The following is a 12,535-nucleotide window of genomic DNA, read 5'->3' as shown; positions in this document are numbered from 1 at the left end:
CAGGACTAAACCAGGACTAAAGAAGGTCTGAACCAGGACTGAACCAGGACTGAACCAGGACTGAACCAGGACTGAACCAGGACTAAACCAGGACTAAACCAGGACTAAAGAAGGTCTGAACCAGGACTGAACCAGGACTGAACCAGGACTAAACCAGCACTAAACCAGGACTAAACCAGGACTGAACCGGGACTAAATCAGGACTAAACCAGGACTAAAGAAGGTCTGAACCAGGACTAAACCAGGTCTAAAGAAGGGCCCCTGATCTGGGTCTGGACGTGGTTTCAGATGATGCCTGAGTTAAAGTCGTGGCTTATCTCACTGCGGTTGGATCCGAGGAAAGAATCTTCTCTTTCAGATCCGTGGACAGGCCTGGTCTTGATTAAGCGGTTTTGAACCTGTCTTGGTTTTACGGTGGAGCTGTTAGTGTACGGCAGAGGAACCGAGGAAAATCCACATTATATTCAACAAAATGTAAAGATGCACTGTGGAACTTTTCAGGGGACGGGGCTCAACCAGCTTAACGTTTCTGTCTCGTATTAAGTGTTTTATTCCTAAAAAAGCCTCGTTTGTGTCCCTCACGTCTGATCCAAAGTAAAAGAAACTGGACAAAAACGTTTTAGGAGTGAAACTGTCTTAAAACTTTCCCTTGCAGCTGTTTATCCTCGTGGAGTTGAGTTTAATGCCACACCTTGGAACTTTCAAAAGCAGTAACAGTAACGTGACGACGAGCAGGTGGAAAAAACTCAACCGAGAAAGAAACGCATCGAGAGTTTTCTGTGTCAGCTATCGACTTCAGAGCAGATAAACGTATACATGTTTAGTACTGAACCAGGACTAAATCAGGACTGAACCAGGACTGAACCAGGTCTAAATCAGGTCTAAACCAGGTCTGGACCAGGTCTAAACCCAGTCCTTCCCTGGACCCAGACCATGTGGTTCAAGGTTCTCGGATGGACCTCTGGGTGAAGTTGTTCTTTTTCCTTTTGTTGCCTTTTACTCGTCGTCATCACCACAGTCTGTTTATTTAAATGCACATAACGAACCTGCTAACGCCGCTTTAAAACAGGAAGTGACCACGTGTGCACTTCCTGTCTCTGTCTCTGCTGCTTCAGACTCATTTTGGTCTTAAATGTTCGTATTAACCCTCTACATGATCCTGGGGTTCTTTTTTTTATGTATTTATTTATTTATTTTTTATAATTTATTTTATTTTAATTTTTTAGTTATTTTGAGTTGTTTTTTTTTCCTTTTCTTTTTTTTTTTAGGGTTTTTCAGTTATTTTTATCCTGGGTTCTTTTTTTTTTTCTTTTTTTTGTTATTTTATTTTTATATATATATTTTTTTTTCTTTTTAGTTTTTTTTGTTATTTTGAGGTTTGTTTTTTTTTTAGGGTTTTTCAGTAATTTTTATTCTAGGATTCTTTTTTTATTGTTTTTTTTTATTTCATAATTTACTTTTTTGTTATTTTGATCTTGTTATTTTTTAGTTTATTTTTTTATTTTAGTCATTTTGAGTTTTTATTTTTAGTTATTTTGAGTTGTGTTTTTTCTCTTTTTTTTCTTTCTTTTTTTTTAAGTTTATTTTTTGTCTGTCTCTGCTGCTTCAGACTCATTCTGGTCTTAAATGTTCGTATTAACCCTCTACATGATCCTGGGGTTTTTATTTCACTTTTGTGTCTGTAAATCAAGATATGAACATTAATAACAGACAAATCAGGTCCTTCTTTCCCGGCGTCGCTCCCGTTGGCGTGTAAATCGTCTAAAAAAGCGTCTTTATCTCTAACGTCCATGTGACTGCGATAAGGCCGAGTGTCCCTGGTCCTGGTTTATCTCGTGTGGACAAACGGAGACACAAACAGCAGCCCGTCCAGTTAACGACATTACGCTTCTGAAAATAGCTGCTAACATGTCCGTTTAATCTTTTCCCTCTGCAGGATTCAGACACATTCGACTCTTTCCTGCACAAATAAGGTCATTTTAGACGAGAGAAACGAAGTGAAGACGTGAAACTATGTGGACAAACAAAAAAAAAACACTTATACTTTTTCCACATTGGCTCCAGTCCTAGTTTATATAATTTGTTTTGGTTTCCTTGTTTTTTTTTTCACTGTATTTCTGCTGTGGTCAGTCTCGGAAAACAGATGTGCGTCCGATCTCCCGCCGCGTCCCGTTAACGAATTTACCTCTGAATTTCTCGTTTATTTCTGACACGTTTAGTTTTGTTTTTTTTCCGATCACGATTCAAAAACCCTCCGTGCTGCTGCTTAAGGTGCAGATTTGGTTGGATTGCGGAGCGTTTCGTGTTACAGACCGGGCCGCGTCGACTGTTTGTGTTGGCGGCAGACGGATCGCGGCCGTGGAGCGGAGAGACGCCTCGCCCCGCGGCTCATTCCTCTTGAACCTGGCAACAGGAACAGGAGAAAGTCTGAATAATTATAGTAATAATACACTCGAAATAATCATTACATGTTTAATCATATTATGTGACCTCAAAGACAGAAACAGAGTCCACGCTGATACTGATACTGATACTGATACTGATACTGATACCAGACATTATTTTACAGGGGTTTAATTATAGTGGTAAATCTAATTCATTTCATTTTTACAGTTTATCTCATTTTTCTGTTTGTTCTACTTAGTTTATATGTATTTGTTCATATTTGAGTCTTTGTTCACTGCTCCAGTTTATACATCATTTTATTTGTTCTGTAGGTTTAGTCCTGCTTTGTTCATTAATAATTCAGTTTGTGTTTCATTAGAGGTGACTGTTTTGTGACTGTTTTGCGTCTGTTTTGTGCCTGTTTTGTGACTGTGTTTTGGCGGTTTTGTGACTGTTTTGCGACTGTTTTCTGACTGTTTTTGTGACTGGTTTTTGTGGCTGTTTTGTGACTGTTTTTTGGCCGAGCGCTGAGAGTCGAGTCGAACCTGCTGCTTTCCTCCTGTCGCTCTGTTGTCGTTGTCGTCCTGTTGTCATTGCCGCTCTGATGTCGCTCTGTCGTCGTTCTCATGTCGTTCTGTTGTCGTTCTGTTGTCGTTGTCGCTCTGATGTCGTTTTGTCGTTGTTCTGATGTTGCTCTGTTGTCGTTCTCATGTCGTTTTGTCGTCGCTCTGTTGTCGTTGTCGCTCTGTTGTCGTTTTGTCGTGATGTTTCAGACTGACCCTTTGTTCTGGATCAGTTTCCTCTTGATTCGCCGTGTGGAATGTTCTTGACTTTTGTCTGTGACTTTTCTCTTTGACTAAATCCATCCTGTTATTTATTGTTAATGGCTCGTTTAAAGAATCTCACTGCTGTCGATTCGATCAGGCTCAGGTCTGGACTCGGGTCTGGACTCGGGTCTGGACTCGGGTCTGGACTCGGGTCTGGACTCGGGTCTGGACTCGGGTCTAGACTCGGGTCTGGACTCGGGTCTAGACTCGGGTCTGGACTCGGGTCTGGACTCAGGTCTGGACCGGTCAGGACGTGGGCGGGGCTCTGATCCGGTGCCAGTCTGTGTCGTTCCAAAAGGAAATGTTTGAGCGTGTTGATTGTTGGTCTAATTTGGCGGCGGACGTCCCGGAGCCGCCGACCGGAACAGCCGCAGTGATTCACCAGGAGAGCGTTTGTGATTTAATGAGTAATGGACGTATTGTCTGAACGGGCCCAGAGGAGAATGTAGAAGAGCAGCTGCTTCTGTTCATGTTTCATTAGATTCATTTAAAAACTCAGAACCGCAGGCCGTGGAATAATTTAATGACGGAAAATGGCAACAAAAATAACAAAGCAGCATCCGAATTTATTTGTGTTTGACCGTCGTAAAAAAACTCAAAAGCAACAAGAAATCAGCGACAAAAATACATAAATAAAATAATACTAATAATAATTTGAGCAGGTCTCACTGTATCATCAGACAAACTCTCATGGTCCGTGTTTTCAGACAGAAAAAACGCTCAGTTTTTACAAATTCGTGCGATTTTCCAGCCGATTTTCCAAAGAAAACATTTATAAAGGTCAGACCCGTCAACATGTGGTTTTAATGTGGAGTCTAAAGTCCAGCGGCGTTTAAAAGTGGAACATCCAGGCTGTTTTTGGTTTTTTTTTTACACTTCCGTCGTCTCTCGATATGTCGCGGTTCATCTTTCGTGGTCTCGCCGTTTTGTGGATTTTTTTTTAGAGCAGTTTTACGTTTTTAACAGCGTCTGAATGTGCATGGTGTTGTGCGTCCTGATTGGCTGTTGGACTGTAGACCATTGTGTCGTGCGTCCTGATTGGCTGTTGGACTGTAGACCATTGTGTCGTGCGTCCTGATTGGCTGTTGGACTGTAGACCATTGTGTCGTGCGTCCTGATTGGCTGTTGGACTGTAGACCATTGTGTCGTGCGTCCTGATTGGCTGTTGGACTGTAGACCATTGTGTCGTGCGTCCTGATTGGCTGTTGGACTGTAGACCATTGTCCATCAGTCTCCTCCGTGCCGTGTCTCCTGTCCAGTACAGAATGTGTTCAGACAAATTTACATAAACGTTGGATCTCAGTGTGACTCTGAAGTGCTGTACGTTTGCAATTTGTTTTCTCCCCGACAAAACCCACAATGTCGATGAAACGTTCTGCACCGACAAAGACGCCTACGAAGGTTTGAACTTTGAGAGAGTTTAAACGAGAGAGAAATGTGAGAAAATGTTAACGCCTGTGTGAGAAAAGTGTATAAAGTGTGTGGTGAGGAAAAAGAAAAAAAAAGAGAAAAAAGAAAGAAAGAGAAAAAAAGAGAAAAAAGAAAGAAAAAGAAAGAAAGAAAATGAAAAAGAGAAAAAGAAAAGAAAAAGAAAGAGAAAAAAGAAAGAAAGAAAATGAAAGAAAAAAGAAAGAAAGAAAAAAGAATAAGAAAGAAAGAGAAAAAAGAAAAAGAAAATGAAAGAAAAAAGAAAGAAAGAAAAAAGAATAAGAAAGAAAGAGAAAAAAGAAAAAGAAAATGAAAGAGTAATAGAAAGAAAGAAAAAAGAATAAAAGAAAGAGAAAAAAGAAAAAGAAAATGAAAAAAGAAAGAAAGAAAAAGAAAAAAGAAAGAAAAGAGAAAAAGGAAGGAAGAGTGTGAGAAAAGTGTATAAAGTGTGTGGTGAGGGGTTTCACAGTAAAAACAGAGAGAATAATGTAAAAAATAAAGCTGATACTTCTGCGTTTTATTTTTAGAACGTGACAAAACCAGATCGACTTTATTCTAATTCTAAAATGTGTGTGTTTTTTTTCACAGACTGTCCGCTGCCTCCACCAACGCCGCGCCAAAGGTGAGTCGATTAAAAATGATTCTAACTTTTATTTTAAATGATTTTCAACTCGTGTCGTGTTTAACTTGTCGCTCGTTAATGCCGCACTCTGCACTTTTCCCTCACGCACGGTTTGATTGTGTGTTTGCTGTTGTGTTTGCACGTTGTGTGTTCTCACCTTCACCCAGGTCGAAGTTCAGGAGATCATTAAACCTGTGCCCATCGCCCACGCCGCCCCGCCCGCCGCCGCCGCCACTAAGACCCCCGCACAGGCCGGCCCCGCGTGCAACCAGACGCCCCGCCCCTTCGGAGTCTCCTCCCGCAACGCCGCTTCCCCCAAAGTGGCCTCCATCCCGTCGGAGTCGTCTGCGTTCACCCCGGCCGCCGCCTCCTCCTCCTCCTCCTCCTCCTCCTCCTCGCAGCCCGGCGTTTATAACTCCCCCATAAACCTGTACTCCAGCTCGAACGCCTGCGAGGTCACGGCGCCGAGGAGGAGCCCGCGGGACGGTCACGGCGTGTCCGATCACGTCAATGGGTACGTTCAAAACGCAGATCACGCCTTTTACGTAGACGACGGCAGCCATTTTGTTTGATTTAGCAGCAGAAACATGTTTGACATCGCGGCGCAAACGTTTTCCCGGGGTCGGATTAAACGTCCCGATGTGAAAATCTGGATTATAAATGGAAACAAAGATAAAACAAAACAAAACTTACAACAAAAACGTCTGATTTTGCGTCCGAGAGCATCGTTTTTACTCTGAAGACCTGTCAAAAGTGTGATTTTACTTCATAAATAAGAAGCGCTGAAGTCTGAGAAGTAACTAAGTATTTGGAAAATCTAATGTCTGGATGTGAAATCTAAATTTATTGATGTAATTTGAAGGATAAAACAAAACAAAAACATACAAAAAGTTGCAGGAACGAAGTCGTTTGCAACTTTTTGTGTATTTTTTCTCTATTTTACACCTTTATCCATCCATTTTTTTCCTTTGCTGCATCAAATAAATGTGTAAAAACAGTTTAAGTAGCAGAAAAACATGAAAACGAACAAACTTTTGAGTCACTTTTATGCATCAAACAATTAAAAAAAAAGATGTGTCCAGCTCAGAAACACTTTAAATGTTAAAAATATTTGAACAATAATCAACATTTATACAACAGATTATGCAGATTGTACTTAGAGTTTGTTTTTTACAGCGCGTCTTATGCAAAAAGTCGGTGTTTGTGCAGCTGAGACGTTGATCTTTTGGATTTTTTTGGAAGTTCTGCAGCTGATGAGTTTGTCTTTAGTCAAATATCCTTTATGGAATATTTAGTGATGGTTTAAAATGGATGTTACGCTCGTTAAAGTCAATAGTTTCAAAAATAAGTGGTTTCGTTCCAAAAACATCTTTACTCTGCTGAAGATAAAAAACATAAGTGTCTGTTTGTGATGTTTGTGTCGACTTAAAGTGACACTTGAGTCTCGCTTCATCTCGTCGTCCAGACCACACACACCCCCACACACACCCCCACACCCACCCCCACACACACCCCCACACACACCCCCACACACACACACACACACACACACACACACGCACACACACACCGCACTGTGGCTTTAATGTGGACGTTTCATCGTGTGTCGTGTGTGTCTTGTTCTTTATAAAGTCAGACATGCACAGTCTGAACATCACACACTTTTGTTATTTTCACCGAGTGCAGTGTCACAACTCACCACTAGATGTCACAATGTTCCACAAATGAACTTTACTCCTGACACTTTTAACATGAAGTGTTCTCTGTGTGTGTTTGTGCGTTCTCCTGTGTGTGTTTGTGTGTTTGTGTGTTCTCCTCTGTGTGTGTGTGTGTTCTCCTCTATGTGTGTGTGTTTGTGTGTTCTCCTCTGTGTGTGTGTGTGTGTGTGTGTGTTTGTGTGTTCTCCTCTGTGTGTGTGTGTTTGTGTGTTCTCCTGTTTGTCTATAATGTTCTCCTCAGTGTGTTTCTCTCCTGTTTTGTTTTTTCAGTGTGTTTGTGTTTCTGACTTTCTGTAATGTTCTCCTCCATGTGTAATGTTCTCCATGTGTTTGTGCGTTCTCCTGTGTGTGTTTGTGCGTTCTCCTGTGTGTGTTTGTGCGTTCTCCTGTGTGTGTTTGTGCGTTCTCCTGTGTGTGTTTGTGTGTTCTCCTGTGTGTGTTTGTGCGTTCTCCTGTGTGTGTTTGTGCGTTCTCCCTGTGTGTGTTTGTGTGTTCTCCTGTGTGTGTTTGTGTGTTCTCCTGTGTGTGTTTGTGCGTTCTCCTGTGTGTGTTTGTGTGTTCTCCTGTGTGTGTTTGTGCGTTCTCCTGTGTGTGTTTGTGTGTTTGTGCGTTCTCTCTGTGTTTCTCTCTTTCTCTCAAAGTCCCGTTCACTTCCCGCTGATTTAAAGCTTCTCTCTGTCGTTTCTTCTTCTTCTTCTTCTCTTTGCCGCAGGAGGAAGACGAGACTCAAACCAAGTTAGTTGTGATAATATTGTGCGTCTGTTTTTCTAACCACGTGGAATGTGATTACAGCTCTGACCTGTGTGTGGTTTGTGTGTGTCCTGTGTGTGGTTTGTGTGTGTCCTGTGTGTGGTTTGTGTGTGTCCTGTGTGTGGTTTGTGTGTGTCCTGTGTGTGGTTTGTGTCTGAAAACCTCACTCGTCTTTTTTCTCTCACACTGTCTCATAAGAATCTCTGTAAATATTCAGCTCAGAGGAAGTTTATGGAGCTTCTGTCGTCGTTCGGTCGATTAAAAACATCACATTTTGTGTCAGAAGTGTGATTTTACTTCACAAATAAGAAGCGCTGAAGTCTGAGAAGTAACTAAGTATTTGGAAAATCTAATGTCTGGATGTGAAATCTAAATTTATTGATGTAATTTGAAGGATAAAACAAAACAAAAACATACGAAAAGTTGCAGGAACGAAGTCGTTTGCAACTTTTTGTGTATTTTTTCTCTATTTTACACCTTTATCCATCCATTTTTTTCCTTTGCTGCATCAAATAAATGTGTAAAAACAGTTTAAGTAGCAGAAAAACATGAAAACGAACAAACTTTTGAGTCACTTTTATGCATCAAACAATTGTCCAGCTCAGAAACACTTTAAATGTTAAAAATATTTTAACAATAATCAGATTGTACATAGAGTTTGTTTTTACAGCACGTCTTATGCAAAAAGTCAGTGTTTATTCAGCTGAGACGTTGATCTTTTGGATTTTTTTTGGAAGTTCTGCAGCTGATGAGTTTGTCTTTAGTCAAATATCCTTTCTGGAATATTTAGCGATAGTTTAAGATCAGTGCGTGGATTATTATGTAAAATAACAAGTGAAAAAGCAAAAACAAACATGAACAGTGCAACTTTACGTACATTAACTTACAAAATGAATTGAAATATAAACAAGAGGAAGTGCATTTGTTATTAAAATCTAAATAAATGCGTTTAAATGTCAGTGCGGTGCAGGTTTGAGCTGAAGGGAGTTTGCATGAAGAGTTTTGATGATTTTGTGCAGTTTTTTCCACTGATTTCCACTGGAGTCGTGTTGTTTGGCTCCATCTTGTGGTAGAATGTGGTCACTGTTTCACACCCTTTCACTTTGATGCACTTTGTTTAGTCCAGTGCTGCTTTTGTCCAGATTTAAAAGTGAAACTAAACTGTCTGTGCCGTCTGCAGAGCTCCTCCTCCAGCGGCGCCCAGGAGGTAAACGCGTTTGTCTCACACTGTGGCGTTTGTGGCGTCTGTGGCGTTTGTGGCGTTTGTGTTTGTTCTCGTCTCCTTCATCCAAATCACAAAAATCTCCTGATGTGTTTTGGTTTTGTCAGGAAACCCGCAGATCCCCAGATGACCCAGGGTGGTTCTCCCGTGAGCGACGCCAGTAAAAAACGCCTCATCGAGGACACGGAGGACTGGCACCCGCGGACGGGCACCTCGCAGTCTCGCTCCTTCAGGATCCTGGCACAGATGACGGGGACAGAGTCCGGTGAGTGTCAGGACCTCGAAAAACTTTAAAGTCCTGGTGGATTTTTATGTTTATGTGCAGAGGCTCCTCCTTTATCCAAAAATAACACACAAGAGCCGGAATCCACAAAGTAGAAAGATGTAGATTTAAAAAAATAAGTACAGTAAAAATAAAAATAAAAAACATTATACAATACAATATAAAATACAATAAGTACAGTAAAAATAAAAATAAAAAATAAAAAACATTATACAATACAATATAAAATACAATAAGTACAGTAAAAAAAAAATAAATAAATAAAAAAACAAAATAAAAATAAATAAATTAAATAAAAAATTAAAAACACTATACTATATACAATATACAATAAGTGCAGTAAAAATAAAACATAAAAATTTAAAATAAAAAAATAAAAATAAAAAACACTATACAATACAATAAGTACAGTAAAAGTAAAAATTAAAACTTAAAAATACAAAAAATACAAAATAAAATAAAAATTATAATATACAATACAATATACAATAAGTGCAGTAAAAAAAAAACATACAAATTTAAAATAAAAAAATTAAAAATTAAAATTAAAAATAAGTACAGTTTTATACAACGAAACCACGTTATTTTCCTCCTTGAAGATTCATTTATTCCGTGATGTCGCCCCCTACAGCCGCGGAGCTTCTACCTTCAGCGTGTCCAGAAGACCAACTTTTTCCACGATGGTTAGCGTCTTCCTCGACCTTTCGGTGCGACCGCTGGCGTCTTTGTCGGTGCAGAACGTTTCATCGACATTGTGGGTTTTGTCGGGGAGAAAACAAATTACAAACGTACAGCACTTCAGAGTCACACTGAGATCCAACGTTTATGTAAATTTGTCTGAACACATTCTGTAAATTCACACAAAAAATCCGTGAAACTGCGACGCCACAAAAAATGAACCGAGGGACGAGTGTGTGTCAGATGAGTTTAATTCAGAAAAATACGAGTTTATCCTGTGGTTTTAAAGTGAGACGATTAAACTGAGTGATGAAGATGAAGATGAAGGTGTGAAGAGACGTGTGGCTTCCCTCCGTTTGGTTTTGGCTGGTCCCAGACTTTAGTGACTGAGCCAAACTCTAGGGGCACACAGTCCACTTTGTCCCTGTTCAAAGCCAAAGACTCATCTGTTCACATTTGCAGCTGATGTTTTTTGTCATTTGTTGTTTTTACATTTTACATTTTAATGCTCTTGAAAAGCTCTTTGTTCAGTTTTTGTTGTTGTAAAGTTCTGTACAAATAAAGTTTGATTGATCGATTGGTTTGGGTCAAATGTTTTTCTGTGGAGTTTTTACCGTTTTCTCATTTGGACGTTTTTCACTTTTGTTTCACTTTTTAACCAGTGTGTGTTTTTTTTATTTTCCAGAGCAAACTCCAGAGACGAGTGGAAAGAAGTAAGTGTGTGTGTTTGTGCGTTTGGCGTGTCAGTGTTTGTGCGTTTGACCCACACACACAGAGACATTTGACCCACACAGAGACATTTGACCCGCTGCTCTGTCCTGGGTCAGACGCAGATGTGCAGACTGTACAAACTGACGCATGTCTCTGCTCATCCCTCGTTTTCTTTAGCGTTTTACTTCAGTGAAACACAGCGTCATACCGACACTTTGCAGCTCTAGTCCACAGTCGTGATGCTAACTGGAGGCACTGCTTTGTCTGAGGCTCGTTTGACTTTAATCTGAGTTTTATTTTAACACAATCCAAAGACCAGAAAGAGCTGGTTTAGTTAAAACTCCAACAAGAGCTGATGTGTGCTGTTAAACATGTCTCTCACACACAGTCACACATTAGCATTAGCATTAGCATTAGCATTAGCACTAGCATTAGCACTAGCATTAGCACTAGCATTAGCCGACAGTTTTCAGTCAGTCGCTCTCACCTTTTTGTGTAAAATCAAACTCTTTAAATCACTTTTCTATATTTTTCTTGACTCTTCAGACGTGTTTGTTTGTGCGTGTTGTGTCTCCATGGTAACTGCTTAACATTCCACCGTAGACATACATGTAGAGCCCCTCAGTGTGATGTCACTGCTCAGCGTCGCCACAGACACGTCGCCCGCAGCTTTGTCATATTTGTGTTTGTGAAACTGTCCTGCACCTTTTCTCCTGTGTCCTAAAGACTGTCCTCTTTTCTCTTTTCTCTTCCTCTTCCTCCTCTTCTTCCTCCTCTTCTTCCTCCTCTTCCTCCTCTTCCTCTTCCTCTCGTGTTAGAGTAAACAAACTGGACCCAGAGGTGATTGGACACAAGTACACTCAGCTGAGGGACTGGCACCACGGCGTCTCCGCCCGAGTCCTCAACGTCCAGTAGAAAATATTTATCCAGAAAAGAAACGACAAAATGTGACAGAAAAACAGAACGAGCTCTGAATAATGTGTAATATTATAATAGTACGAGTACTACAACTGCTTCTATTTACTGTGTGTTGTAATTTTATGGAGGAGCTTAAAGTATTTTAGTTTTTTCCTCTAAAATGTCCTGAACTTTATATTTCACACAAAATGTTTAATGTTTTAAATCCACAAAATGTTTGACTTTTGATGAGACACAGTTACATCACGGCCAACGTGTGTACTATTTATACACAACAAGCAGTATAAAAGTACTATTTATACACAACAAGCAGTATAAAAGTACTATTTATACACAACATGCAGTATAAAAGTACTTTATAAAGTATAAAGTATATTTATTCTGCAGATGTTGACACAGATGTTTTTTTTTTCTTATTTATGTCAAAGTCGCTAAAAATCAAAATCTGCAGGAGTCTGAAAATGAAAATGATCCTGGGACTTTGTTTCTTTCTTTTTTCTTTATTGTTTCTTTTTTCTTTCTTGTTTCTTTGTTAATTTTATCTTCATCGTTTCTTTTCTTCACAAAATAAATCTTTGATTTCAGGCTCAACTTTCTCTTGGTTTTCATTTTTCATCTTTTGATTCCTCTGTTTGTCTTTTGATTCTTCTGCTCATTTTCTGACTCCCACAAGTGTGGCTCCTCTCGTGAGTACGGCTCCTCTCGTGAGTACGGCTCCTCTCAGGAGTACGGCTCTTCTTTTTTTTTTTAAATTAAACTGGATCGTCGTTTGTGTAAAATAGTTTAATTATTATTTTCTTTTCAAAATTTCTCATCAAATGTAAAATAAAAATCTGAAAGTGAAAGTTTAAACCTGAGTCACATTTTCCGCAGGTTTTTCACAGATTTTATTGATGCTAAACTTTAGAGTTTTATAAATGTATTTGTCAGATTAAATCACACGTTCTGTCTCATGTTTTGTTTTATTTAATTCATTTTACATAAATAATGTGA

The 12,535-nt window shown here is 39.6% G+C and overlaps 1 protein-coding gene across 2 annotated transcripts in view; it reads left to right on the top strand.

Moving 5' to 3' along the window:
- Positions 1–12,535, top strand: part of pdlim5b (PDZ and LIM domain 5b) — a 45,127-nt gene that overhangs the window by 19,594 nt on the left and 12,998 nt on the right. Inside the window, exons 4-7 of one of the 2 annotated variants that reach the window (XM_033990228.2) lie at positions 5,229–5,262; positions 5,430–5,776; positions 9,060–9,217; positions 10,599–10,626. In XM_033990228.2, the coding sequence (XP_033846119.1) occupies positions 5,229–5,262; positions 5,430–5,776; positions 9,060–9,217; positions 10,599–10,626 (567 nt within the window). Of the gene's footprint in view, positions 1–5,228; positions 5,263–5,429; positions 5,777–7,692; positions 7,716–9,059; positions 9,218–10,598; positions 10,627–12,535 lie in introns of both variants that reach the window. The other variant, XM_055231818.1, reaches the window with a different exon arrangement.

This window comes from Periophthalmus magnuspinnatus, chromosome 23 (assembly GCF_009829125.3).
Source record: "Periophthalmus magnuspinnatus isolate fPerMag1 chromosome 23, fPerMag1.2.pri, whole genome shotgun sequence".
NCBI lineage: Eukaryota > Metazoa > Chordata > Actinopteri > Gobiiformes > Gobiidae > Periophthalmus > Periophthalmus magnuspinnatus.
Note: the sequence above shows the minus strand (reverse complement) of the source record. Positions and strands in the feature narration are given on the sequence as shown.